The 25243-nt window shown below is 34.6% G+C and overlaps 3 protein-coding genes and 1 long non-coding RNA gene across 5 annotated transcripts in view; all 4 read left to right on the plus strand.

Annotated features, from left to right (window-relative positions):
- LOC127959485 (metabotropic glutamate receptor 2-like) overlaps positions 1–3608 on the plus strand; it is a 33217-nt gene extending 29609 nt beyond the window's left edge. The window contains exons 5-6 of the mRNA XM_052558703.1: positions 1436–1613; positions 2506–3608. Of these exons, the coding sequence (XP_052414663.1) occupies positions 1436–1613; positions 2506–2579 (252 nt within the window). The 3' untranslated portion in view covers positions 2580–3608. The remainder of the gene's footprint in view (positions 1–1435; positions 1614–2505) is intronic.
- A 522-nt stretch (positions 3609–4130) lies between these two features.
- LOC127959486 (uncharacterized) lies at positions 4131–10364 on the plus strand. The gene is made up of 6 exons (XR_008154271.1): positions 4131–4815; positions 5144–5268; positions 5435–5511; positions 6393–6496; positions 8438–8622; positions 9083–10364. It is a non-coding gene; the product is annotated as an uncharacterized LOC127959486 (long non-coding RNA).
- Positions 10365–10520: 156 nt separating this feature from the next.
- On the plus strand, positions 10521–15752 carry parp3 (poly (ADP-ribose) polymerase family, member 3). Of its 2 annotated transcripts, XM_052558705.1 has the most exons (11): positions 10521–10627; positions 11435–11628; positions 11749–11874; positions 11988–12167; positions 12255–12399; positions 12697–12917; positions 13138–13293; positions 13694–13774; positions 14057–14234; positions 14405–14548; positions 14638–15752. In XM_052558705.1, the coding sequence occupies exons 2-11, from the start codon at positions 11449–11451 to the stop codon at positions 14811–14813; spliced, it is 1587 nt and encodes a 528-aa protein (XP_052414665.1). In that variant the 5' UTR covers positions 10521–10627; positions 11435–11448; the 3' UTR covers positions 14814–15752. The 2 variants fall into 2 exon arrangements, with proteins under 2 accessions (XP_052414665.1, XP_052414664.1); XM_052558704.1 differs by having other exon boundaries at positions 10540–11628.
- Positions 15753–16703: 951 nt separating this feature from the next.
- On the plus strand, positions 16704–21627 carry gpr61l (G protein-coupled receptor 61-like). Its single transcript, XM_052558706.1, has 2 exons — positions 16704–17851; positions 18953–21627. Exon 2 carries the CDS (start codon positions 19042–19044, stop codon positions 20326–20328), a length of 1287 nt encoding a protein of 428 aa, XP_052414666.1. The 5' UTR covers positions 16704–17851; positions 18953–19041; the 3' UTR covers positions 20329–21627.
- Positions 21628–25243: the final 3616 nt, after the last annotated feature.

Raw genomic sequence — 25243 nt, forward strand, 5'->3', positions numbered from 1 at the left:
TGCAGTAGAGCTCAGTACTTGTAAAGACACAGCCACTATATTGAATTTGGATGCTTTAGTAAGCAAAAAGACGGACAGAAATGTGATCGTGTGATGTTAATGACTGTAGGATGTTATATATCATCTATAAAGACAAAAAGAGACTAAAAGACATTGTGAGAGAAAAGGGAATATCCTTGCGTTTTGATTGGACAGGGTGTCATTCTCTGTTCAGGGTTTCTGGGTTTTATAAATGTGTGTGTGCGAGTGTGAGGTGATGTGTTAGAGCATGGGAGGATGATTCCCAGCTGGGGCCTGTGCTCAAAAAGCAAGGTGTGCCTTAGAGACCGAGACCGAGCCACACTCCCACACACACTCTACAGCCTCATTATGCTCAAATATCATTTTACTTCTATCATCTTTGATTCTCATCTCCAAACTACAATATACAGCAGAAAAGGCACACACTGCTTGTAAGATTAATATAATAAATCTTCAGAATCAGACATACAACAAAAATGTGGAACCAAAATAAAAAACATAGTGGGGCCAATACAAAAAAACATTCAGTGTGATATCCTATATGAAAACTGCATGTTTATGAAGACAAGGGCAAGGGTTGCTGGGAAAGCATCTATAAGACCTTTTCAAGCAAAGCTCCCCTCTGAATGATGCATTATTTAAAAGCACTTTGGTTTATGCAAGCACATTGCTGCTTTCACAGAAACACTTTCAAATTTATCGTATTGAAAGAAAAAAAATAGAATGAGCAACTCTTTGTTCCTTTGGCATTGAGAGGAAAACTCTAATTCATCACAGCTGAACCCTGTATTGCAATTATTTAACAAGGTCATACTGAAGTTTCTCCAGTTCTGTGACCCTGAGAGGGCTGTTGTTAACCATGTTTTGTGATCAAGTTCAGATCAAAACAAGCAGTGGCTAGCTGTTCAGTAAACTTTTTTATAATGAAAATCCTCCTGTTGCTCAACTCAAAGAGCATAGCAATGGCAAGGCCATGGGTTTGAAATCCAATACATATATTACTGATAAAAAATTATAGCTTGAATGCACTTTGATTCCGATAAAAGCATCTGCCAAATTAAATGTACAACAATACAAGCCAACATCTCATCAAAAATATTGAAAATCCTAGAAACAGTTCCTGTTTATTCACCCCCTCTCTCTTCAAAATGTTATCTGGTGATGCATGTCTCTAATACCTGTATTAGTATGCATGAGGTTGCTCATACATGGCACTAAACCTGCTTTGCACAGGGATATATCCTCTTAAGATACATTTTCAGCTGCATAGGTTTTGGCAACACTTTTGAATTGAGTTCAATGGAAAAATAAATGCAATCCCATGTTAAGATCCCTGATGAATATGAATCAGTCAGGTGGTATCACTGTGCAAACGTAAAGGTGGTGTAATCACTTTTTTTGTGTACTCTCTCAGGTGCAGACCACTACCATGTGCATCTCTGTGAGTCTGAGCGGTTCAGTAGTGCTGGGCTGCCTCTTCGCTCCCAAGATCCACATCATCCTCTTTCAGCCCCAGAAGAACGTGACCACGCTCAGAGTGGCCACCACTCGATTCAGTGTGACCACTGGCCCTGGATCCAGCTTCTCTCAAGGTACAGTAGTGTTTATGATCTCAATCTTTAATACATCAGAATCATCAATACAATCCATAGCAGCTGTTTAAATCTAACATATTGATTAACTGCTGTCACCCATATTGAAAAATATGGTTTGCCAATGTCTGAACCGCCATCAGAAATGAAAGATATTGATCAAAATATTCAGTGCTGTATGATGGCAGAGTAATATTGGAAAATAAACATAACGTATCATTGATTCTGTGAGAGCAGGTATTTGGCTTTATTGCATTGCACTGATACTTCTACTGTAGCACTGAAGCTGAAGTTTTGGATAGAGTACATATTGTATGTAAATCTCACGAAATGGTTCAATAAAATATTTCACCTCAAAGTGACAAATAAATTACATTATTTTATTTATTTATTTATTTTTTGCATTATGATACAGAAAATTACTCTTATTACCATAATGCAAAAATACAAATTCTCATTTGTGGTACAGCTCTTAAGCAGTGCTGCATTATTTATTTTTTATAAATTATATATATATGTATGTATGTATGTATATGTATGTATAAATATATTTGTGGTGTATATGTATATATATATATATATATATATATATATATATATATATATATATATATATACCACAGTGATTTATGCTGCATTGCAGTAATAGATATGTAAGGAGGATTGAGAATGGAAATGACATTACAGTAAAAAATAAAAATAAATAGCAAAACTGTGAGGAAAAATAGTTTCAGTTAATTGTGTTTTAGTTTTTTTTAATCAAACTGTATAGAGCACCTCATATGTCTTGTGGGGGAAAAAAATCACCCACATACTTGAAAACATCTATTGAATGGCAGTGGTAATAACTGTGATTTACAATAACTTTGTGTTATTAACTATGTCTTTACAGCCTCGGCCTCCAACACCGTGCCTACAGTATGTAATGGCAGAGAGGTAGTGGACTCAACAACATCCTCACTCTGAGAAACAGGATTCCTGTTTGATTGCCAAATGCGGTATACAGATAAATCTTATCTTCACTAGTCATGAAATCAAGTGTTTGCTAATGTTGAGGAGGCTATTCGTAATAACGAATGCCTGTTATGTTGTTCTCAACGTGCTGTGAGTACAATATCCCATTTTGTTTCTCTCTCTCTTTCTCTCTCTGACTAATTAGATAATATCAGTAGGATGCCAGTTTAAACTCTTTTTATGGAAAACATAATAAAGTATTGTTTAAGATATGGAGTAAAAATATAGTAAATCTGTTTAAAGTATTATATACAAGATGTTTTTATTGTAGATTTATGGTGATTCTGGTTTGTGCTTTCTTGTAATTTATGTAAATAAAATGTGTTTTATATGAATACAAGCTCTCCTGGTTGATTACTTGTACATTGGAAAAAAATTACACACATCAGCATTGAAAGGTCAAATATTTACACAAATGTTCATGACATAGAATAAAAAGTTGTGTATTGTCCCCATCTAGAGGATATAGTTGCTCATTACATCAATTTGAGTGAGGTCAACTTTTATGTTAAATGCTAATTTGGTCCACCGTGCACCGAGTGACCTTTTTTATAATATAGGTGATATGCAAATGCAATAAATTATGCACCCAATTTTGTTTCATGAAGTAATTTAGGTTGCTACCATGTTGGAAAATAAGTAAACCATTAAGAAAAATAAAAAGACAAAATTTAGCAAATACTGCTATTACCGCACTGCATATTTAATGCACATACAGCAGTCTACTGAAGAAGAGTCATGTCTCATAGACAAAGTATCATATTTATATATCCTAAATCTTTAATAATAACAATGCTCACATATGTGGCCTATCACAGTCTGACTGGTGTTACAGAAAGGGTCAATTATATTCACCGAGTTGCACACTCAATCATTTGTGGCGAAATGACAAAAAGGAAATTGTCCTTTCAACCTGATACATTGATCTTTGCGATGGTTACATCTGCGGTCATTTTATTTTTTATTTATTTTTTATTTATTTTTTATTTTTTGCCTCAGTTATAACAGGGAGGCCTTCTGTTGAGCTGTCCATATACCCGCATTGGAGGATTGTTTTCTTTTAAACAGTTTTTTTAACTGCTTCTGTTTAAGCACTGCTTCCATTCAAGTCAATCAGCATTTTACAGAGATAAGTTTGATGTTACTGAATTAACTGTAGTTTGTCATGATATACAGTTTCTAGTTTTCTAACAATTTGCAACAATAAAATTTAATTGAACTTAAAACTTGACAAATAAGTTTTTTAATAGTTTTTGCCCTTTGAGATACACCAGCCCTGCTGAAAAAAACAATAGAAACCATTACAGAATTTGTAATGGTTTTAATGGTTCTTATTGGAATTCTAATGGTTTTAATGGACACTGTAATGGTCTCTGTGGGTCTCTATTGGTAATTTGTTTTCTTCTATTGGTGGCGTGTATTGTCTATTGGATACCATTAAGGACAAATAGAACACCTTTAGAAACTTCTAGTGGTATCTACTGGACACCAGTAGAAACCATTATGACTCCAATAAATTTAGTGGTTTCTTTGGAAAACTGTAATGGTTTTAGTGGGTAGGCTACTGCTGAAAAAAATGAACACACAAACAATAGAAACCATTACAAAATTTGTAATGGTTTTAATGGTTATAATGGGAATTATGTTGGTTTTAATGGTGACAGTAATGGTCCCTGTGGGTCTCTATTGGTAAATTGATTTCTTCTATTGGTGGCATGTATTGTCTTGGATTGCCACCATACGTCATTTGGAAAGGTTATTTTTAATTCATTTAATTTTTTTTTTTTTTTTTTTTTTTTTAATCAACTCGTCATGGCCTTCAAAATTGACTTGAAAGTTGGTCTTTGTTTTGTCTGTCGGATTTGGTCCAAATTTAGCCCAAAAATAGATGTGAAATAACAGTGAAATTCTGCGTGACTTCCACGTGCTGTAATGTGCGCGCGCGCAGAACTGGAGCGGAGGACGTCACCATGGAAACGAGGCGGCAGCCCAACCGTCAAGCAGCTGATCGCTGACACTCAATGTGGTTTCACTTTTTTTTTTAGGTAAGTTTAGTCTATTAAATTACATAAATAGTACATTAAAGTGTTCCTGACACTTTATTTCATGTAAATTATACGCTTTCGTTTAATATTTACTTTATAGAAATGGTTTAGCGTCGTCAGAAAAGTCCGTTAGCATCTCAAAGGTAAGGCTAACTACAAGAGGTAAGTTAACGATAGACATGAGCTATTATTTATTAAGTTTGGGCTTTTAACGTAATCTTGTGTGTATGCTCTCTCTCTCTCTCTCTCTCTCTCTCTCTCTCTCTCTCTCTCTTTCCATATATATCAATGGATGAATGGAAGTAACTTAACCGAATTAATTTAACCCTAAAAGTATGCACTGTTTAATCCTTAAATGTGCACTAACGTAACCGGATAACGTTAACGTTACATCACTTACATAGAGCCTGAAAATGGGCTGAAACCTTCAGGTTTTGATCTTTCATGGTAAAACTTGTTCTGTGATTTCAGAAGTGCCAGAAAACCTATGACACAGGAGATGTTCCTGATTTTAACATTTCTGAAGGGAGCTGCTGACAGAGAGGATGAAAACATACACATTTTGATGTCCACGCTGTACGAGCATTACTAAATAAGTAAAACTAAAATATATATATTTATTGTAAATTATTATATAAATTATATATTCTTTGAATTATTATTTTTCTTTTCTGCATTTCACCTCTGCTATAGTATATGCCTTATACCTGGCATTGTATAATAAATATTGTTGTCTCTGTAACAGTATGCTTATGTTCCTAGGTTCTTCCATGCTGATGGCTGTGCTCTAGTCATATCTCCTGTCGAAGAACATTTTTAGACATTATGAACCATGAATAGTAAGCAATTTGTCAAACATACACCATTCAAAAATGTAAGGGTCAGATTTGTCATGTATCTTTTATGCTCACCGCTGCTGCATTTATTTGATTAAAATACAGTTAAATTGTGAAATTACCATTTTTTAATAACTATTTTCTATTTAAGTTTGTTTTAATAAGTGATCAAAGCTGAATTTTCAGCATCATTACTCCAGTCTCCAGTGTCACACAATCCTTCAGAAATCATGCTTTGTGAAAACAAGAATAAAATTGTACAAAATATTCACATATAAAGCAGTTATTTGAAATTGTACTAATATTTCACAACATTACCATTTTTATTTATGATCAAATAAATGCAGTTTTCTTAGTGTACATGAGACTTATTTCAGAAACATAAAAAAATCTCTATCTCCAAGCTACACACTCTCACACCAAAGTGACTGTTAAAAATCATTCAAACTTTGTGTCAGTACATCATAAATAGGAAAAGGCATCAGATCACCGTCTTTGATTTGTTGTTTCGTGCCGCATCCATTGTAGAGAGCATCACTGATTATAAAAGGCTCTGTTGTTGTGCTGTCCAGTGACGACACAGTGTTAGAACTCTTGTTAAATATCATTACATATGATGTATGTATGATCCCATTCAGCACTGATAGATCTTTTCTATTTCAGAGACTGAAAATCATTGATAAAGCACAAGGTTACTGTAACATATTTAAACAATATTAATAAGAATTAATAAAAATGCATCTGTGACTTAATATTGCTTTATTTTTTTCAGTGGAAAGTTCTCATTAAACACATAGCTTTCTTCTCATCTTTGTGCATTTTCAAACGTTGTGCATATTTCTGAATCATTTTTTTTTTAACTTCATAATATTGGTTGTCTTCAGAGTTTAGCTCCAACCCCAGTTAAGCAGACCTGAGCAGCTGATCAAGGATCAGCAGAAACTCTGCAGAACATTGGTCCTTCAGCCCAGGACTGGACACCAGTGTTGTAAGTCATTCTGTCTCTTTATAGTGCATGTTCAGGACATATTGCAGGAGATCTCAACATTGTCTCTTAAGGTCCACTTACATGCAGAGTTTTGCTCCAACCTGCAGTGCACCTGAACACATTAATCAAGGTCTAACTATTAGTGTTGTCACAGTACCAATTTCAGTACCAAAGCAAAACACAAAAACATGCTAATTATTATTTTTTTAAATTATTATTATTATTATTATTAGTTGCACTTATGCTAACGATTAACTACTCTAATAACAGTGTTCATTTCAATCCGACATTCAAATTACAGTTATATATATATCCTGATAAATACAGGTGCTGGTCATATAATTAAAATATCATCAAAAAGTTGATTTCACTAATTCCATTCAAAAAGTGAAACTTGTATATTATATTCATTCATTACACACAGACTGATATATTCCAAATCTTTATTTCTTTTAATTTTGATGATTATAACTGACAACTAAGGAAAATCCCAAATTCAGTATCCCAGAAAATTTGAATATTGTGAAAAGGTTCAATATTGAAGAGACCTGGTGCCACACTCTAATCAGCTAATCAACTCAAAACAACTGCAAATCCTTTAAATGGTCTCTCAGTCTCGTTCTGTAGGCTACACAATCATGGGGAAGACTGCTGACTTTACAGTTGTCCAAAAGACGACCATTGACACTTTGCACAAGGAGGGGAAGACACAAAAGGTCATTGCTAAAGAGGCTGGCTGTTCACAGAGCTCTGTGTCCAAGCACATTAATAGAGAGGAGAAGGGAAGGAAAAGATGTAGTTGAAAATAAGTGTAGAAGCAATAGGGATAACTGCACCCTGGAGAGGATTGTGAAAAGAAACCCATTCAAAAATGTGGGGGAGATTCACAAAGAGTGGACTGCAGCTGGAGTCAGTGCTTCAAGAACCACTACACACAGACGTATGCAAGACATGGGTTTCAGCTTCACATTCCTTGTGTCAAGCCTCTCTTGAACAACAGACAGAACCAGAAGTGTCTCGCTTCAAAAAGAACTGTACTGCTGCCGAGTAGTGATATATCAGACCCAACAATGCAGAAGAGCTGAAGGCCACTATCAGAGACACCTGGGCTCTCATATCACCTGAGCAGTGCCACAGACTGATCGACTCCATGCCACGCCACATTGCTGCAGTAATTCAGGCAAAAGGAGCCTCAACTAAGTATTGAGTGCTGTACATGCTCATACTTTTCATGTTCATACTTTTCAGTTGGCCAAGATTTCTAAAAATCCTTTCTTTGTATTGGTCTTAAGTTATACTCTAATTTTCTGAGATAATGAATTTGGGATTTTCCTTAGTTGTCAGATATAAATAAATATATCAGTCTGTGTGTAATTAATGAATATAATATACAAGTTTCACTTTTTGAATTGAAATTATGATATTCTAATTATATGACGAGCACCTGTATACACAGAATGACTAATTGAACTGCTTTTATAGTTTTAATAATTCATTTATTTGTAATGAATAAAGGGATTTTAAATTTGATTATTTGTTTTTTTTTTACTTGAATGCTTTTGTTTGGATGTAAAATAAAAAAGTGAATTATTATTAAGAAAAGAACTGCAGGAAAAGATGCAATGTTGCTCAGTGATTTTGCTTTGGAACCTTTAGAAAATAGAAAACGGGTGTAGCTCAGTCATTTTTTTTTATATATATACAGTTATACATCATTTTGAAGGACTTTTTAATGAGAAAAAAAAACCTCAACTGATTTTTGCTCATTGTGACTAACTTTTCCAGCACAGGTCACATATGCTACTTAATTTCCACTTGAGAGTGGTCAGATTTAAAGTCTGAGATTAGTCCATCAGTTCTTGAATTTCAATTTTTGTTTATGTGTGTGCGTGTGTGTGTGTGTGTGTGTGTGTGTGTGTGTGTGTGTGTGTTCAAAACAAGAGTGTCTGTCTCAGAAGCTGAAGAAAAAAGGCCACACCTTATAGGAAATAAACGCCTTCTAAGTGTACGGAAATACCTGGCTGAGGAGATCAGTGACATAAACCAGATAAAACTGCCAGTGGTAAGTGTTTACATATCCATATCCGAATGGAATTGCTACAACCTCTTATCTAATATGACTCGAAGTGAGTAGAGACTATGTACCATAAAAAACCACAAAACCAGTTACAAGGGTAATTGTTTTTATTTTATTTTTTAGATTTTTATTTCAATAATAATAATAAATAAGTTTTCCATTGGTGTATGGTTTGTTAGGAGGACAATATTTGTCTGAGATACAACTATTTGAAAATCTGGAATCTGATGGTCCTAAAAAATCTAAATATTGTGAAAAATATTTCAAATCCAAAGCAAAGCATTTTATTAATAAAACATTAAGTTGATACATTTATGGTAGGGAATTTACAAAATATATTCATGGAACATTATCTTTTTTTTAAATCCTAATGATTTTAGGCATGAAAGAAAAATCAATAAATTTTGTGAGACTGCCATATAAATATATGTATGGATAATCTCACATACTGGTAATGTGGTATATTGTCCTAATGAATTGTCCCTTTTTTTTTTTTTTTTTTTTTGCAGGTCTGAGACAGCTACAAGCCACAAAAACAGTTCATAGTTCCTGCATTTCTATTAATGCGTTAATGAATAACAATAATTAAAATAAAATGTAATGTCAAGGTTTTGTGTTAATTCCAGCTATGTTGAGTATTCTGTGAATAATTTTGATTTTAGGTGCATATTCTTAATTCTTTGCAAAACAACCTGAACTGTTTGCTATTGAAAGGTTGGTATGAAGTTTAAATAAATAAAAAAATTATATTCTTGACAAAACTTGTGTACAGTTTGTATTAATAATTTAAATTATTTACTTATATTAATTAATGGCCTAATTACCAGCTATCAGTTAAACATTCAAATCAGAACCAATATAAAACTGCAACGAAAACTATTAAATATATGCAAATAAAGATCAGTACAAACTTGCAATGGAACCATCAGAACCATTACAAAACTGACGGAAACCATTAAATTTGTTTTAATAAAGACCAGTACAAACTTGTAATGGAACCATCAGAACCATTACAAAACCAACGGAAACCATTAAATTTGTTTTTATAAAGACCAATACAAACTTGTAATGGAACCATCAGAACCATTACAAAACCAACAGAAACCATTAAATTTGTTTTAATAAAGACCAATACAGACTTGTAATGGAACCATCAGAACCATTACAAAACCAACAGAAACCATTAAATTTGTTTTAATAAAGACCAATACAAACTTGTAATGGAACCATCAGAACCATTACAAAACCAACAGAAACCATTAAATTTGTTTTAATAAAGACCAATACAAACTTGTAATGGAACCATCAGAACCATTACAAAACCAACGGAAACCATTAAATTTGTTTTAATAAAGACCAATACAAACTTGTAATGGAACCATCAGGACCAATACAAAACTGTGATGGAAACCATTATGTGCAAATCGTGACCAATACAAACTTGTAATGGAAACCAATACAAACCAATAAATCCTAATGGAATATGCCCAAAACACACTACGTAATGGAAACCATTTGGTAATGGTTTTAATGGTTAATTGCTGATGGTTTGTAATGGTTTTGTAATGGAAACCATTAGAATTTCTGTAATGGTTTCTATTGTTTTTTTCAGCAGGGAGAACTAACGTTGGAATGTATAATATCAGAGAAATTCAAAATATGCCTACTAATAAGGACAAGACTAATTGATTGATTGATTGATTGATTGATTGAACATCGTGAACATTTCGATCCCATGTCAAATTGTGTATTTTATAAATTTTGAATTTTATTCCAACTTCGGTGTCGTATGTAGTTGCCATTAGAATATTAGAAAATTAATTATAATTAAATATAATTATATATATATATATATATATATATATATATATATATATATATATATATAAAATAAAAATTTTACCTAAATTTAAAATTTCACCCTAACGGCTGACCAACTGTTGTGACGTTGACGTAAACTCGCAGTTCAGAAACGCGGAAGTCAGGCAGCGGACAGTGCCGAAGTGTCAGAGTGAATCTGCAAACTTTGACTGCACAGTCACAGACGTTAGCAGGTAAGTATGATTCCATATGACTAATAATAAAATCGCCAGTCATTTTTAGCGGTCATATTACTCTTGGCTGCGTTTACAAAAAGCATCGTAATCTTAAGTACATCGCAGACCCACAGAAACCTGCTTTTATTCAGTCGATGATCGAAACCAATGGAGCTACGATCAACTTAGGCTTACAATGCTTTTGGGAAACTCAGCCATGTAGGCTATACGTTGCTAAAGCTTAAGCTGCAGGTGTGCGTTAAGAACACTCAGTTTAGCTAACGTTAGGACATAGCTCCTGACTCACCTCAATTATCAACACTTGCGATTTAACATTTATAGCATTATATCTTTACTCGTGAACATGGAAAATAATGGAACATTTTACTAAACATCCCCGTGGTTTAAATTTTACTAAACATCCCCGTGGTTTAAATAAACTCATTTTCAATGTTTCCAAGGTCTGATAGGCTGCCAGGAAGATCTACGTCACTTACAGTAAACTCCAGCATGTCTGCACATGTCTCAGCAGTACTGCGTGGATTTATTGTTAGCAGCTTAGCAAGCTTTTGAAATTTGATATTATATCTTTTCATCAAACTGGTTGTTGTTGATTATAAACAGAAATATTTTGATTATTTCATTTTACATTCCCAGTTGTATAATAGAAGTTAATGCATAACAAAATATTATCAAAGGTGAAATGTTTAGCTGTGATATTGCTATGAAGAATTATTTAAGATTTCCATTTTTAAACTGTAAGTTCAGATATATTTGATTGGGAAATGACACTAAACTTACCAAATGTTATAATTAATTATGAAGAGAGAGGAAAGAGGATGGCACCTAAGAGAAGGGCAACATCAAGCACCAAAGCTGGAGGGAAGAAGGTGAAGGAGGAGCCTGAAGCTCCACCGAAGGACAAGTTCACCTCTGTCAAAGAGGCTCTGAAGGCAACAGTGCCCCAGGTGAAGGGCACGAGGAACCCAGACAGCTTCTGTCATCTACCAAATTCTGAGGTGAGATGGAACAAATAGTTAAATTGCAAATTATTAATGTGAATGCAAAACGTAATGCAAATTATTACTCAAGTTACTGCTTGCCCTGAATCACAGAAAAGTTTTGGTCTAAACATACAGGTTCATGAAGATTACGACTGTATGCTAAACCAAACCAACATTGGAAACAACAACAACAAATTCTATGTAATCCAAGTCTTATTGTCTGGAGGAAAGTATTATTGTTGGACAAGATGGGGCAGAGTGGTATGTTAGTTTCTTTCTTTTGTCAATCAAATATATCACAACATAATGAGCAAAAATGCTCTTGTAGCATTTAAGAGATGACTCATTTTTTGTCTGTCTTTCACTGTTTCAAGGGAGAGTCAGGCCAGAACAATTTAGCCGGTCCATCTACCGCTGATGCAGCTATTAAGAATTTTGAAAAGAAATTCAAAGATAAGACCAAGAATAACTGGATCGATCGTGAAAACTTTGTCTCGTATTCTGGAAAATATACGTTGATAGAGGTAGATGGGGACCAGGATGCAGAAGTGAAGGTATTTAGCCTCTTTGTCTTTGAAGTCCTTGAAGTTTTCAAAAGAATAACACATCTGACCAATTCTAATATTTTGTGTTTCATTCAGGTGGACACTGTAGACGGTGGAGATGTGAAGGTGAAAACGGAACAACATGTTCTGCCTTGTACATTGGATGAGGCAACTCAAAGACTCATCCGATTTATCTTCAACAATGACATGTTCAAAGAAGCCATGACCAGCATGAACCTGGGTTAGTTTTGAATTATTGTGTCCCAGTTCTTCTGTTCCTTTCAATAGCCTTGTTATTGTGGTTCTTTTTGATAGCTGCGAAAAACAAGTTATATCTTTTAAACTCTATGAAGACTGCCGATCACTCAGGGATTCATTTCCAATTTTACATGTGTTCCTGAAGGCCACAGGGGAGTTTTGGCAGTGTGATTGTGAACTGAAGATGGGACTTTTTGCTGCCTTTTTGAGTCCTGTCTGTAACATTAAATAAGATCCATTTTTGTGGAGGAGTTTCATGTGTCGCATCTTTCTCTGTCAGATATTAAGAAGATGCCCTTGGGGAAACTCAGCAAGCAGCAGATAGCCAAAGGCTTTGAGGCTTTGGAGCAGATTGAAGCTGCAATAAAGAATGGGGAACGGAACAAGTTAGAAGAACTCACCAACAAATTCTTCACCATAATTCCTCATAACTTTGGCCGCAACAGACCACCTATCATCTCTGATGATTCTATCCTTCAGGGCAAGAAGGAGATGCTTTTGGTGAGAATCACAACAGTTACCGTGTACCGAGTTTTTATGAAATAGTGCCTAGTTGACACACTTTCTACTGTATTAGTAAAATCATACATAGCCCAAAAAAGTCTTGGCTACAAAAACAAATTGTTCTCGTGTGTTAGATGAATGACCAATGTAAAATGCTTTATCATCTGGATAAGAATTACCAAAATCCAAACTTCCCTATTATGCTTGTGCCTTGTAGGTTCTTGCAGACATTGAGGTTGCCCAGAGTCTTAAAGCTGAATCCGAGAAAGCCAAAGAAGAGATGAAGGACACAGTGCCACATCCATTTGACCAAAATTACCAGTCTCTTAAATGCAAGCTAAGCCTAATGGATAAGAAGTCAAAGGAATTCAAGGTTTGCATGCACAGGAAATCTGGAGTTCAGAATCTAATTTAAATTTGCAAATAAAGTAAATAAGCTAGTAATATAAATTATGCAGTGTATTTTCATTGCATAATACGGAAATAAAAACAAAAAGTTTATTAAGCAATATTTTTTATATTGTGTTAACTAAAGAATATGACCCATAAATATAGCAAAATCATACTTTTTTTTTTTCAATTGTCAGCTTAAAATTTATTTCCAAATTTGAACATGGCATGAATTTGAACACACTGTCTGTGATGTTAAACATTTCTGTATTTAACCTTTAAGTTATTGAAATCTTTAGGATTTAAATTATAAACATTTACAAAATTGAGTTGTGGTTTGAAATGCAGTGTAGTAATCTCAGAAATGTTTTCTCTCTCTTAAGATTATCGAGAAGTACTTGAATGCCACGGGAAGAACAGGACTCACATTGGTGGATGTCTGGGAAGTCGACAGAGATGCAGAGGTGAATAGTATTACGTAAATCAGATTTAAAGCTTACACAATGTTTAGTGCTATTAAATTAAACCGTGAAATTGTAACTGTACAAAAAATCTTAATGTTTAAATGCATGGTAATCTTATTCTATTTGAACTCCTTTTAAATGCCTATTAGATTCCTAATTTGATTTCAAACCAGCACTAAGCACTGGGCCTCAGTGGGTGTTCTGAATTCTGTTCATTACCAAGTCTTCTTCCCCTAATTAAATCCTTTGTGTGTGCGTGCATGTGCGCATTTGGTTGTGTAGGCTGAGCGCTTCAGGGAAAATGATGCATTGGAGAACAGGAAGCTGCTTTGGCATGGAACAAACGTGGCAGTGGTCGCAGCCATTCTGAAGAGCGGCCTTCGCATTATGCCCCATTCTGGTGGACGTGTGGGCAGGGGAATCTATTTTGCCTCTGAAAACATCAAATCTGCTGGCTATGGTTAGGATCGGTATCTTGTTTGCATCAGTATAGACTTCAAATATAAAAAGCACTATGTAAACACATGTAAAGTTTTATTAGAGAAAATATGGCAACACAATGGCTAAGCTTGTTTGGTTATGTGGTATACTAATAGCCACTAAAATTTTCTTTTCTTTTTGTCTTTTCAGTGTGTCCATCCAACAACATTGGCATCATGTTTCTAAATGAAGTTGCTTTGGGAAAAGAGTACACCATCACGGAGGATGATTGCAGCCTAAGGAAGGCTCCTGCTGGCTATGACAGCGTAGTTGCACGTGGGAACCAAGAACCAGGTTTTTTTTCTCATTTTTCTTTTACACATGTACAGTATGTTAATTTCTGCATAGCATTAGCTTCTTGGCATTTTTCTTTTTTTGTTTAGATCCCTCAAAAGATGTCTTCATTGAGTTGGATGGTAAAAAGGTGGCGGTTCCTCAGGGAAAAGCCATAAAGCAACAGCAGTACCAAGACAGTTCCTTCTTCAACAGTGAGTACCTCATCTATAAGGAAAGCCAGTGTCGCATCCGATACCTCCTGGAATTGAAGTTTGGTTATTAGAGCTGATTTGATAACCTGGGACTGTAAACGGTTACAGTTATGCATATAACCATGTATAAATGTCACTTCTGCTACATGGTTTCACTCTCACTTATGATGCGTTGAATGTTCAGTTATACAGGAATCAGTTATTTTATAATTATTTTGTTATTCTTAACATTATTTTGTTAAGCTGAATGTTAAATTGTGAGTTTGTAATACAGTTCAGCAATGTTAATTTATACAGTTCCTCTATTTAATGAGTCGGAAAGTCTGATAAAAAAAATCATAACTAGATTACACCTTTTTTATGGACCGTAAACATGGTAAATATAGCCTTACAGTATGTTTGCTCATTTTGCCTTCACTCCTTCTCTCCAATTGAGGATTAAATGTCTTATTATCATTACTCTTCTAAAGTTATTCATATTAGAAACATAACTGCAGTTTTCTATACTGTCCACCTTTAAACAGTAAAAAAAAAAAAAAAGTTGAATCAATGTTCAATTTGATAAAAATAACAAAGATGAAAAAAAGGCCAAAATGAAGAGGGATTTATTCCCCCAAAATTAAATACCCTTATTTTATTGAGAATAAGAGTATTTAACAAAATGCTTCTGATGCATAATTAAAGCCAAATTAATGTATTGTTGTTCCTTATTTAAGTTCTATTTAGACTAATTCATACAGTTATATGCATGCAAGCTGCTCAACCATTGCTGACGAGTACGGATTATGTAGGATATATAATGCTAATATAGCACTTTATAGACATTTTTGTTTACTCCAATGTTTCCTTTATCAAACATTTGTTTAAAGCTCTTTATAAAATTATATTGTCCATATATCTATTATATTTTTTTCTCTGACATGTTATGGTTCGCTTTATGCTTGGATTGTAAATGTTAATGTGGGTTAATCTAAATATAATAAATAATTAGTTGCACTGTGTTCTCCTCATGTCCAGAAGTTGTCTCTTTTTTTTTTTTTACACTACATTAAACATTTCTATGCCCTGAGAGCCAAATAACTGTATCTATATAATCAGTAAAATTGTGTTTACAGTCACTTTAGTTAGATTTTGTTATATGACATTTTTTTGACTTTATATGAACATATATAATCACTATATTGTTCTGAGATGAAGTGGACAGCAGTACAAAGACAGTCTTAGCGCATACTCTTTAAACACATTTATCACACATGCCTACTTTATGCCACCTACCAATAGAATTATACAGTATTATACTGCATTATAGACATGCCTGCATATTTAAAAACCTAAACATTTTGACACAGAGATTTCATTTTAAATAACCATACATGAACAAAACTTTTGTAAACATGTTGTAGAATTTAGGAAACTCTTTGTTTACATTGTGTTAACTTCATATTGTATAAATCTATACATTACCAACCTCCTTGATTCATACATTAATGTAAAAACCAATGTATATTGAATAACAAGCAAGTCTTCTCTTTAAAAGAAAATCCCTATAACTGAATTGGACATTTATGTATAAGAAACTAACTGAAAAAGCAATCAAAGACTGGTCATTATTGCAAAATATGTCTTTCTTAATAAATCCAAACATTGATTTTTTTTTTTTTTTTTTTTTTTTTTTGGAATGGTATATTGAATGATTTTTTTCCCAATGGTCCAGGATATCTTCTGTAAGATATAACAGACATGTAGTGTCACAGAATTCACTAAATAAATTAATGAATAAAGATGTATTAATAAATTAATAGGTAATAATTTGGTCCCTTGAGTTAATATTACAGTTTTTCTAAATCCCCTTTGCTCAGTTCTCAAATGAGAGTTTTTATTTTCTCAAAACAATAAGTTCAGATGTCTGAACAACTTTTTTCTTCTTTAAATTCAAATGTCTTATTGATTTAAGCAAATTACGTGAGTTTTGGGATGTGCAATTGTCGAAAAATGTGCATAATAACAATGCACATGGTTCATTGATCAAAAACTCTTCTTGGTTTTTTATCATGTGAGCCATCACATGCAAAATGATCTGTTAAATTTTCTAAATCTGTCAGACAAATGTTTAAATTCCATAAATATAATAATGGAATGATTGTAGTTTTGAAACCCAACATCCCATTGTAATAAAATGGGGATCACTATCTTGCTGATCAGTCAAGTTCGGAAGCATACTGTATAGAGTTTGTCCAACACAATCATTTTTAACAAGGACGAAAATCACAACCCTAAACAGCTGCACAGTTGCTTGTTGTGGAAGAGCAGTTGGAAGATATGTAAGAATGTGTGGTTGTGTTGGTGTAAGGAAGACAACAGAGTGTGTAAAAAAGAAAAAGCAATGGTGAATTTTCAGTTTACATGTAACACATTTCTACAAAAACAAATGTACTTGTATAAATACAACATTTATTTTTGTGTACTAAAGTGTTGACTTTTCCCAATACATTTAATCATCACAAGTGCTAAGTGAATGAATGAATGAATGAATGATTTGGTAAAGATACAATGGAGTATCTTGTTTAATGGTGTGCAGTAGGACCCAGGGGATGACTGCCACTCTGGAGGACAGAGGAGTATGTGTCTGTTTGAAAGAGGAAGAAAAAAAATCACAGAGACACAATGTGTGACAGTCACAGCCCTTCACAGCACCGGACACCGTGTGGAAGAGCATCCTGACGGACACCAGCCTAAGTGGTGTGAATTCTGATCAACACCACTGGAAACAGGAAGAGCAGGTGGGACCATAACCTTTCTACTTCACCTGGATTTTGTTAGATGGAAACAGCTGTATAGGGACACCTGTATGAACTTCGCTCCTTGGGGCCGGGGCTTTCCTGGATGGTAATTCTTTTGAAGGATCGTCATGCACTTTGGTTGTTCTCCACTGAAATCACCTGAGTTGTTGAGTGCTGGAACACTGGCCTCCTGTGGGATTGTGCTGAACTTGTTTTAATGTCTGCAAGAGGAAAGTTTCCATACACTTGTGAAGAATGTCCAGATGTTCATGTCACAAATCTGATTGGAGAATTATCAAAAAAAGTAAAGACGTCCCTGAAGTTGACCGGTAAGAAAAATCGCATTGTCTTCTTCCATAGCCATTTATGAATCTTGTGTGTTGAGGCGTCATGTGACGATAATTCAGAACGGCAGAGTACAATCTGACATGACAGCAGGTCATTCATTTTAATTCAGTGGAAAATGTTTTAGAATTTCCAGTGAAGTGAGAAAAAGTTAATGTGAGGTTTGGGGGAGGGGATGGGTCAGTGGTTAGGGTGGGTGTTTTGAGGGGAGGCTGTGGCACACAATCAGGTATGACTCATGACTCCCACTGACAAAAAAAACAACAACAATAACAGCAGTCATGTTGTCCTCTGACTTTATTGATCCCTGAAGGTCAACAACCCATTTGTGCAAAAAAAACATATCATGCTCCTGTTGGGTGAAAGCAATCTGTCAGTTGCCAACAATGAAGGGCAGGATGTTGTTTTGCCCTCGTTAGCATATAGAGAGACCCAGTGGGTTGAAACAAAAAAAAGGGGGTGATTTTCCGTTAAGGCTTAAATAAAAGGAAGTTGACACTGTGGTTCTGGGAATGATCTCGAACCTTACAGAGATGACCGAAATTTTTATAAACTATGCACTTTCTTGATATTAAATGATTTCCCATATGCATTCAGGACTTATTCATTAACTTTGTATGATGGAATTTCCTTTTCATTTGCTCTCAAGTGTTTAGTGTGTGTAGGTATTAACAGCCTCTGAGTTCTTGATAATAAATGCATGTTTAGTGTGACATCAGGAGATTTCTCTCTCTCTCTCTCTCTCTCTCTCTCATCTCGCTGAATGATGAGTGATGGAGGTGTTCACAATTTGCATAACTAATCATTATGGCTATGAAACAGTCACCAATCCTCTTAATGACCTTTTGCACAACGAATTATGTAGAAATATTCTATTATCTTCTTAAGGACTGTGGTTTGCAATGTGCAGTATTGCTTTTTTTTAAAGCATATATATTAATTATATATGTAAACCACATTTTTGTTAAATGTGTATGTCAAATGAATAAATGTAATTCTATCAATCTAGAGAATCCTAACTTGGTGGTTTGACATCTGACATCGAATGAAATTCAGTTTTAATAGATCTTTTCATTTCTTCTTAGAGATGGTTTCAACACAAATGCTTGACACACAGAAGGAAAAGCAACATTTAAGCATGGAGAAGCTCGGTTCCGTCTCTAACCCATGAAGCATGGAGAAAGCCGTGCCAGGTCTGATGCTGGGTCTCCTGACCAATCAAACAACTCCAAATGACACGTCCGGCCAGCGGAGCACAACCAAGCCTACCCCTCCCAGCATGGAGGAGGTCATCCGCTCAGAATCCCAGATTAAGGATCTTGTTGGGCTGTTTTGCATGGTGACCCTTAACCTGGCAGCCCTATTGGGCAACAGCGGAGTCATGGTGGCCATTGCCCGAGCTCCTCACATGAAAAAATATGTGTTTGTGTGTCATCTTTGTGCAGTTGACCTGCTTTGCTCTATATTGCTAATGCCTCTCGGGATAGTATCTAGTTCTCCGTTCTTTAGCACTGTAGCATTTACTGTTCTAGAGTGCCAGGTCTACATCTTTCTAAATGTGTTTCTCATCTGTGCCTCCATTCTTACTGTGACCGCCATCAGTATTGAACGCTACTACTACATTGTCCATCCTATGCGATATGAGGTCAAGATGACTCTAAACCTGGCGCTCGGTGTCATGATCTTCATTTGGGTTAAATCCTTCCTGCTGGCGTTGGTTACGCTTCTCGGATGGCCAGCATATGGGAATCAGAGCTCCATTGCAGCGGCCCATTGCTCTCTGCACTGGAGCCACAGCCGCCTCAGGAAGGTTTTTGCTATTCTCTTCAGCGTGCTTTGCTTCTTGGTTCCCACTGTTGTGATTTTTGCCGTTTATTGCAATGTATACAAAGTCGCACGAACAGCAGCCCGACAGCATGCACCAATGCCCACCTGGACGGCCAACCAGGCCAAGCGCCGCTCGGATTCCATTAACAGTCAGACCACTATCATCACCACCACCCGCAGCCTCCCCCAGAGATTGTCTCCTGAGAGGGTTTTTGGGGGCAGAAAGGCTGCTATCACCCTGGTCGTCATTGTGGGCCAGTTTCTTATCTGCTGGCTCCCATACTTCAGTTTCCACCTCCACATGTCCATCACCACTCCACTTCAGAGCCCAGGGGACATTGAAGAAGCCGTCATGTGGCTAGCGTACTCCTCGTTTGCTGTGAATCCCTTCTTCTATGGTCTTCTGAACCGACAGATCCGCGAGGAACTGATAAAACTGAGAAAATGTTGCGCAAGTAGACCCGTTGAACTTCGCGCCTCCAGTCACGAAGGTTCCATCCAGGAAAACTTCCTTCAGTTTCTGCAGAGGACCAGCAGCGCGGCTGAGACCACCAGGCCCAGTTGTGCAAATTCCAGTCCGAGGAATAATGTGGATCAGGGTGCCAGATTACCTGGCCAGATCCCTGAGGAATGACTAGGAAAACGTTTCTAGTCCCACAAGCTAAATCAGGCCTTATGAAGTTTTGTTTTTAATAAAAATAGCATTAATTCAATTTTAAAACCATGTCAAATCAGATCTAAATGCTCTTTGGATCAGTGTAATGTAATCTATGTCTCCATAATTTGCTGTTATGGTTCCCGTAGATCCGTGGCAACACTAAATATTCAAGATAAGGTTGAATATCAAATTTCACATTTTTGTTTAGTTATCTGAGAATCACTCTCAGTCATTTTTCATCCATTTCATAATATCAACACTCATGCTCAATAATTATTATTATTTAAGACTCATAATGGTGCCTATATTGATATTATCATGACAAAGATATCAGTCATTAATAATATTATGTACATTATTTCAGTAAAAAATAATAAAACATTTCTAGCATTTGAAATGTGCTTTAATGCCTCACTTTGTATGAAGTTTCTCACTCCTTAAGCTACATTGCCAGGGCTAATTCAGTTTGCTTTGAGAAAAAAAAAAAAAAAACCTTCTTTGTGTATTTGAGGGAGCTCTGATGTTTGTTGCTAATTCCCTGTAACCATGGAAATGTGATAAGACAGAGACTTGCATAGCAACAGGGTGGCTTTGAGTATTGTCCTAACAGATTGGTTGAAGAAGAAGAAAAAAAAGACTTTCAGGCTAGCTCTTTTTATAAGCTGCACTATATGGTAATACCTGGTTTATATGACTATTATGTAGAAAGAAATGACTATAGTTTTAGATGTAGCATTTTAATGTGATCTTTGAGAGTATACTAGAAATCATTACCATGCAATGCAAGTACACAAAATGAGTTAACATGCTGCAGTTTTATGGTCTTTTGCCTTTTAGTGTACAACTTTAACAAACAGAGGGGGAAAAATTAGGAGCCAGTTTGTTTGTTATTAGCAAACTTTAAAAATAAGAACAAAATTAATTTTTTTCTCCTAGTAATTCCATTTTTCTCAGTGGTGATTCTCATTGCTGTAATGCAGTGCACTACAATTAATTTTGAATTTATTTAGCATAAATTAAATCCAGTACAACAAATACAACAAATATTTTAAATGTATTGCAATATTTCTTTTTTTATTGTTATTATTATTTCCTCACATTATTGTAAGATTTGAATTAGAAAAAGTGTGTAATTACATAATTAAATTATTATTATTATTATTATTATTTTTAGGGTAACATCACATGAGCATATTTTGGCAGACTCAATCATGAAATAAGTCATTATGACGTTCAGGTCACTGCAGGTACTACTGTACATTATGTGAAGAAGAAGCCATATTCTTTTTGCGGATTAGTCTATGGTTCAAAACAGGTCTTTCTCATCAATGATTCACTAGACTAGAGAGTGACCTGATCTGTCACTTCAAACAATGAGAGAGTCAGAAACAGAGGGGGAAGGGCAGCGAGAAAGAGAGAGAGAGAGAAGCAGGTACATGTGGCATGATTAGGGATTCATAAACTTGAGTGTCCCTGTCATGATCAAAACAAGGCCAGGCAAAAATAGAACCTGAAAGGATTTAGACATGTTGAGGTGAAGATTAAAGGAAAATGATTAAAGAGGGGGGAAATAATGGACAGATGATCAGCACCAAACTCCACCCCCTCCACAATGGACACAATAACAAAGCAATCAAGATGCTGTAAACATTGTGTGGATTACAAATGCTTTAATAAAACTGTAATCTGAATCACACCAAAAAAACTTACTTTTTTTACCCCTCTTTCCCACTTATATTGTTAGTAAAGTTTTTTGGCACAATTAATAAAAATTTATTAATTTATAAAAAAAGAAAATTAAATAAAAAATACTTTTAATAATATTAATAATAATAATAATAATAATAATAATAATAATAATAATACCATCCCACCTTCTTTCTGACCTTTAAAATTAAATGTACTATTTTATGCCATTAAAATGAGCATGAGCAATAGTGTTTTTGGACCTGAGGGATTATTATATTATATTATATTATATTATATTATATTATATTATATTATATTATATTATATTATATTATATTATATTATATTATATTATATTATTATTATTATTATTATTATAAAACATAAAAGTGACAATATGTTTTATTCTATTATAAATATTGTATACTATATTAGTATAATTAGACTATTGCTGTATATAAACCTCAGGGAATTGCTTGTTTTTTAAAATATAATCTGAGTATGCAGGAGCTGCCCCAAACCAGGAAGAGCAGATGTTTGAGCTGATTTAATTTTTGTCGTTAGCTCTCTTTTAGTAATAATCAAAGTTTAAACTTATTATCTTAGCATGACTTTAGGCCAAGTGTCTAAATTCTCAATAGAAGTCAAAATTGATATTTCATTCCAGTTGTTTATTTAAATGATTTGTTTATGCATTGAGGACAGAGGACTAAGATGATGTCTGCATGTGCTATGTAACAGCCGTGTAGTTTGGATGCAAATTTGTCTGAAGCTGTTGGTTCAAACCATGTTTTGGGTGGGGCAAATCTGGAATGGAATGAGAACTGCCAAACACCTGGAGGGGCAGGTGTGAGTGTCAGAACACAGCACTCCGAAATCCACTTAGCAAGTGGGATGGAAGTTTATTACATCAATGTTGTGGGATTTGATGTCAAGATCTAAGGGTGATTGTATTTTTCACACCAATTCTCCAAGGGAATCCACAAGATCTGTCTGTTGATTTTCGTTTTATTAATGAAAAAATCGAAAAGCAGATTGCTTTTTTAAATAATTGCTGATAGAGTAGTTTTACATATTGATATCACAACCAATCATGTGATCTAAACATCACACATTCTAGGAAATTAAATATTCTTTTAAGATAAAATAATAATTTAAGTTAAAAACCAAAGTACATTTCTGTGTTTGCTACCTCATTTTGAATTCATTCAGAAATATGTAGTATTTAAAAGGCATTCTAAATTCCATTCTGAATCATATACAGCCTTCATCAATGGCAGAATAGACTTGATGTTTTCAGTCTGAGCAGTGTGGGGAATTAGTCCTGTTACACAAGCATTTTGAAAATAATCAGTGTGATTTTCTAAAGAGTGTCTCATTAAGGTAAAAAAAAAAAAAAAGGAATTTCTGGGACAAGCTACATGATATTGATAAGCATCATAGAATTCAGGATTTTTGAAAGTTAATTAATCATCTATCTTTACAAATATGAGTCTCTGGAAGGACAGTCATGAGATTAACAAATGTCCTCTTGCAGACAGTCAAGGCTGACAGTGTTATTAATAGGTGGCAGTGGAAGATGATCTCTTGGCTGTAAAGGTTGGAGAATGCAGATGTTCCTAAAATCCACCATGGCTGCTTTCACCATAAGGATGAGGATTTTTCTCGAGTTCACAGGAAAAACAGATATTTACTTTTTTATTATTATTATAAATCATTTGTTCACAATATGTAATAAACAAAATATAGGAAACTTTTTTTCTCTCTCTCTCAAATATTCTATCAATCTACATTTCCTTGAATCATAGTCTTAATGGAATGTATTATTGTATTTTATTATCACTAGAGTTGAGTTATTCTTTGAATAACGTAAATGAAAATCTTTTGCTATTTATGTAACTATAAATTAAGTCAAATCTCTTCTTGCGATCACAAAGGACAATGGTGTGCCAGTGACCTTCAGAAATGGCACATATTGCACATGCTTTTTATTTAGTGAAGAGCAATCAGTCGTCAAATGCCCATCAACCCTTTTGAAGAACTAATTTTCTTCTTCACAATGGCCAGTTTTTGCTGTTTAGAAAAAAACCCAGAGGTGAGTATAACAGTAAAACATACAGAATAATACAGTTCAGCTGTGTTTCAGAGATGAACACTACTGTACCACTTCAAACCTTATGCAGATACAGATTTTCCTCAAGGTTCATGAGCATCACTGACCTTCACTCCTCAACAAAGATGCTTCCTTCACTCCAAGGCCCAGCAAGGACACCACACTCCTTACTTTGTAGGCAGTGACCTTTCATTTCCTCCCTTTATTTTTTTTTTATTTGTTGTGTCCTAATGCATCTGTCTCCAGTCAATGCCTCACTAATCACCATACAGCGGCTGCAAAAAATATGTAAGGAATAATTCACCCAAAATGAAAATGTAGAGTTAGAGAGATGTAGAGAGAAGTCTGTTTCTTCATCTAAACAGATTTTAAGATATTTAGTATTAAATAATTTGCTCACCAGTGGATCATCTGCAGTGAATGGGTGCTGTCAGAATGAGAGTTCAAACAGCTGATAAAAACATCACAATAATCCACAAGTAATCCACAACACTCCAGCTGCATGTTTGTAATAAACAAAAATAAGCAATGCTAAACTAAGATAATTATTTTCCGCTAAAATACAAGTCCTCTATACATAGTACTGTTTTCTCAAGTAAACAAAAAGAAGAAGAAAAGATCATTCAGGCTTATCTGAGTCAGTAGAGAAACACACACCGATCAAAAACTTTAAAAAAAGTAAAAACAGTTCAAAACAAATATTTTGTCTTAAGTCACACTGGTATGTTTGTAGTAATAGCCTTTATTAATAATTATCTTTTTTATGCCAAAAATCATTAGGATATTAAGTACAGACCATGTTCCAGGAAGACATTTTTGTAAATTTCCTACAGTAAATATATACTAATGTATTTTTTGATTTGTAATATACATTTCTGAGGACTTCATTTAGACAGCTTTAAAGTTATTTTCTCAAAATGTAGATTTTTTTCAGAATATTCAGACTCAAATAGTTGTATTATCCTGTTTTAACAAACCTTACATCAGTGGAAATCTTATTTATACAGTGCTTTATTCAATCTCAATCTCAAACTCAATCTCAAATCTCTGTTTTGGTCCAGGGTTATATGTCGGTGGATTTTAATGTGA

The sequence above is a fragment of the Carassius gibelio genome, chromosome B6, assembly GCF_023724105.1.
Source record: "Carassius gibelio isolate Cgi1373 ecotype wild population from Czech Republic chromosome B6, carGib1.2-hapl.c, whole genome shotgun sequence".
Lineage (NCBI taxonomy): Eukaryota > Metazoa > Chordata > Actinopteri > Cypriniformes > Cyprinidae > Carassius > Carassius gibelio.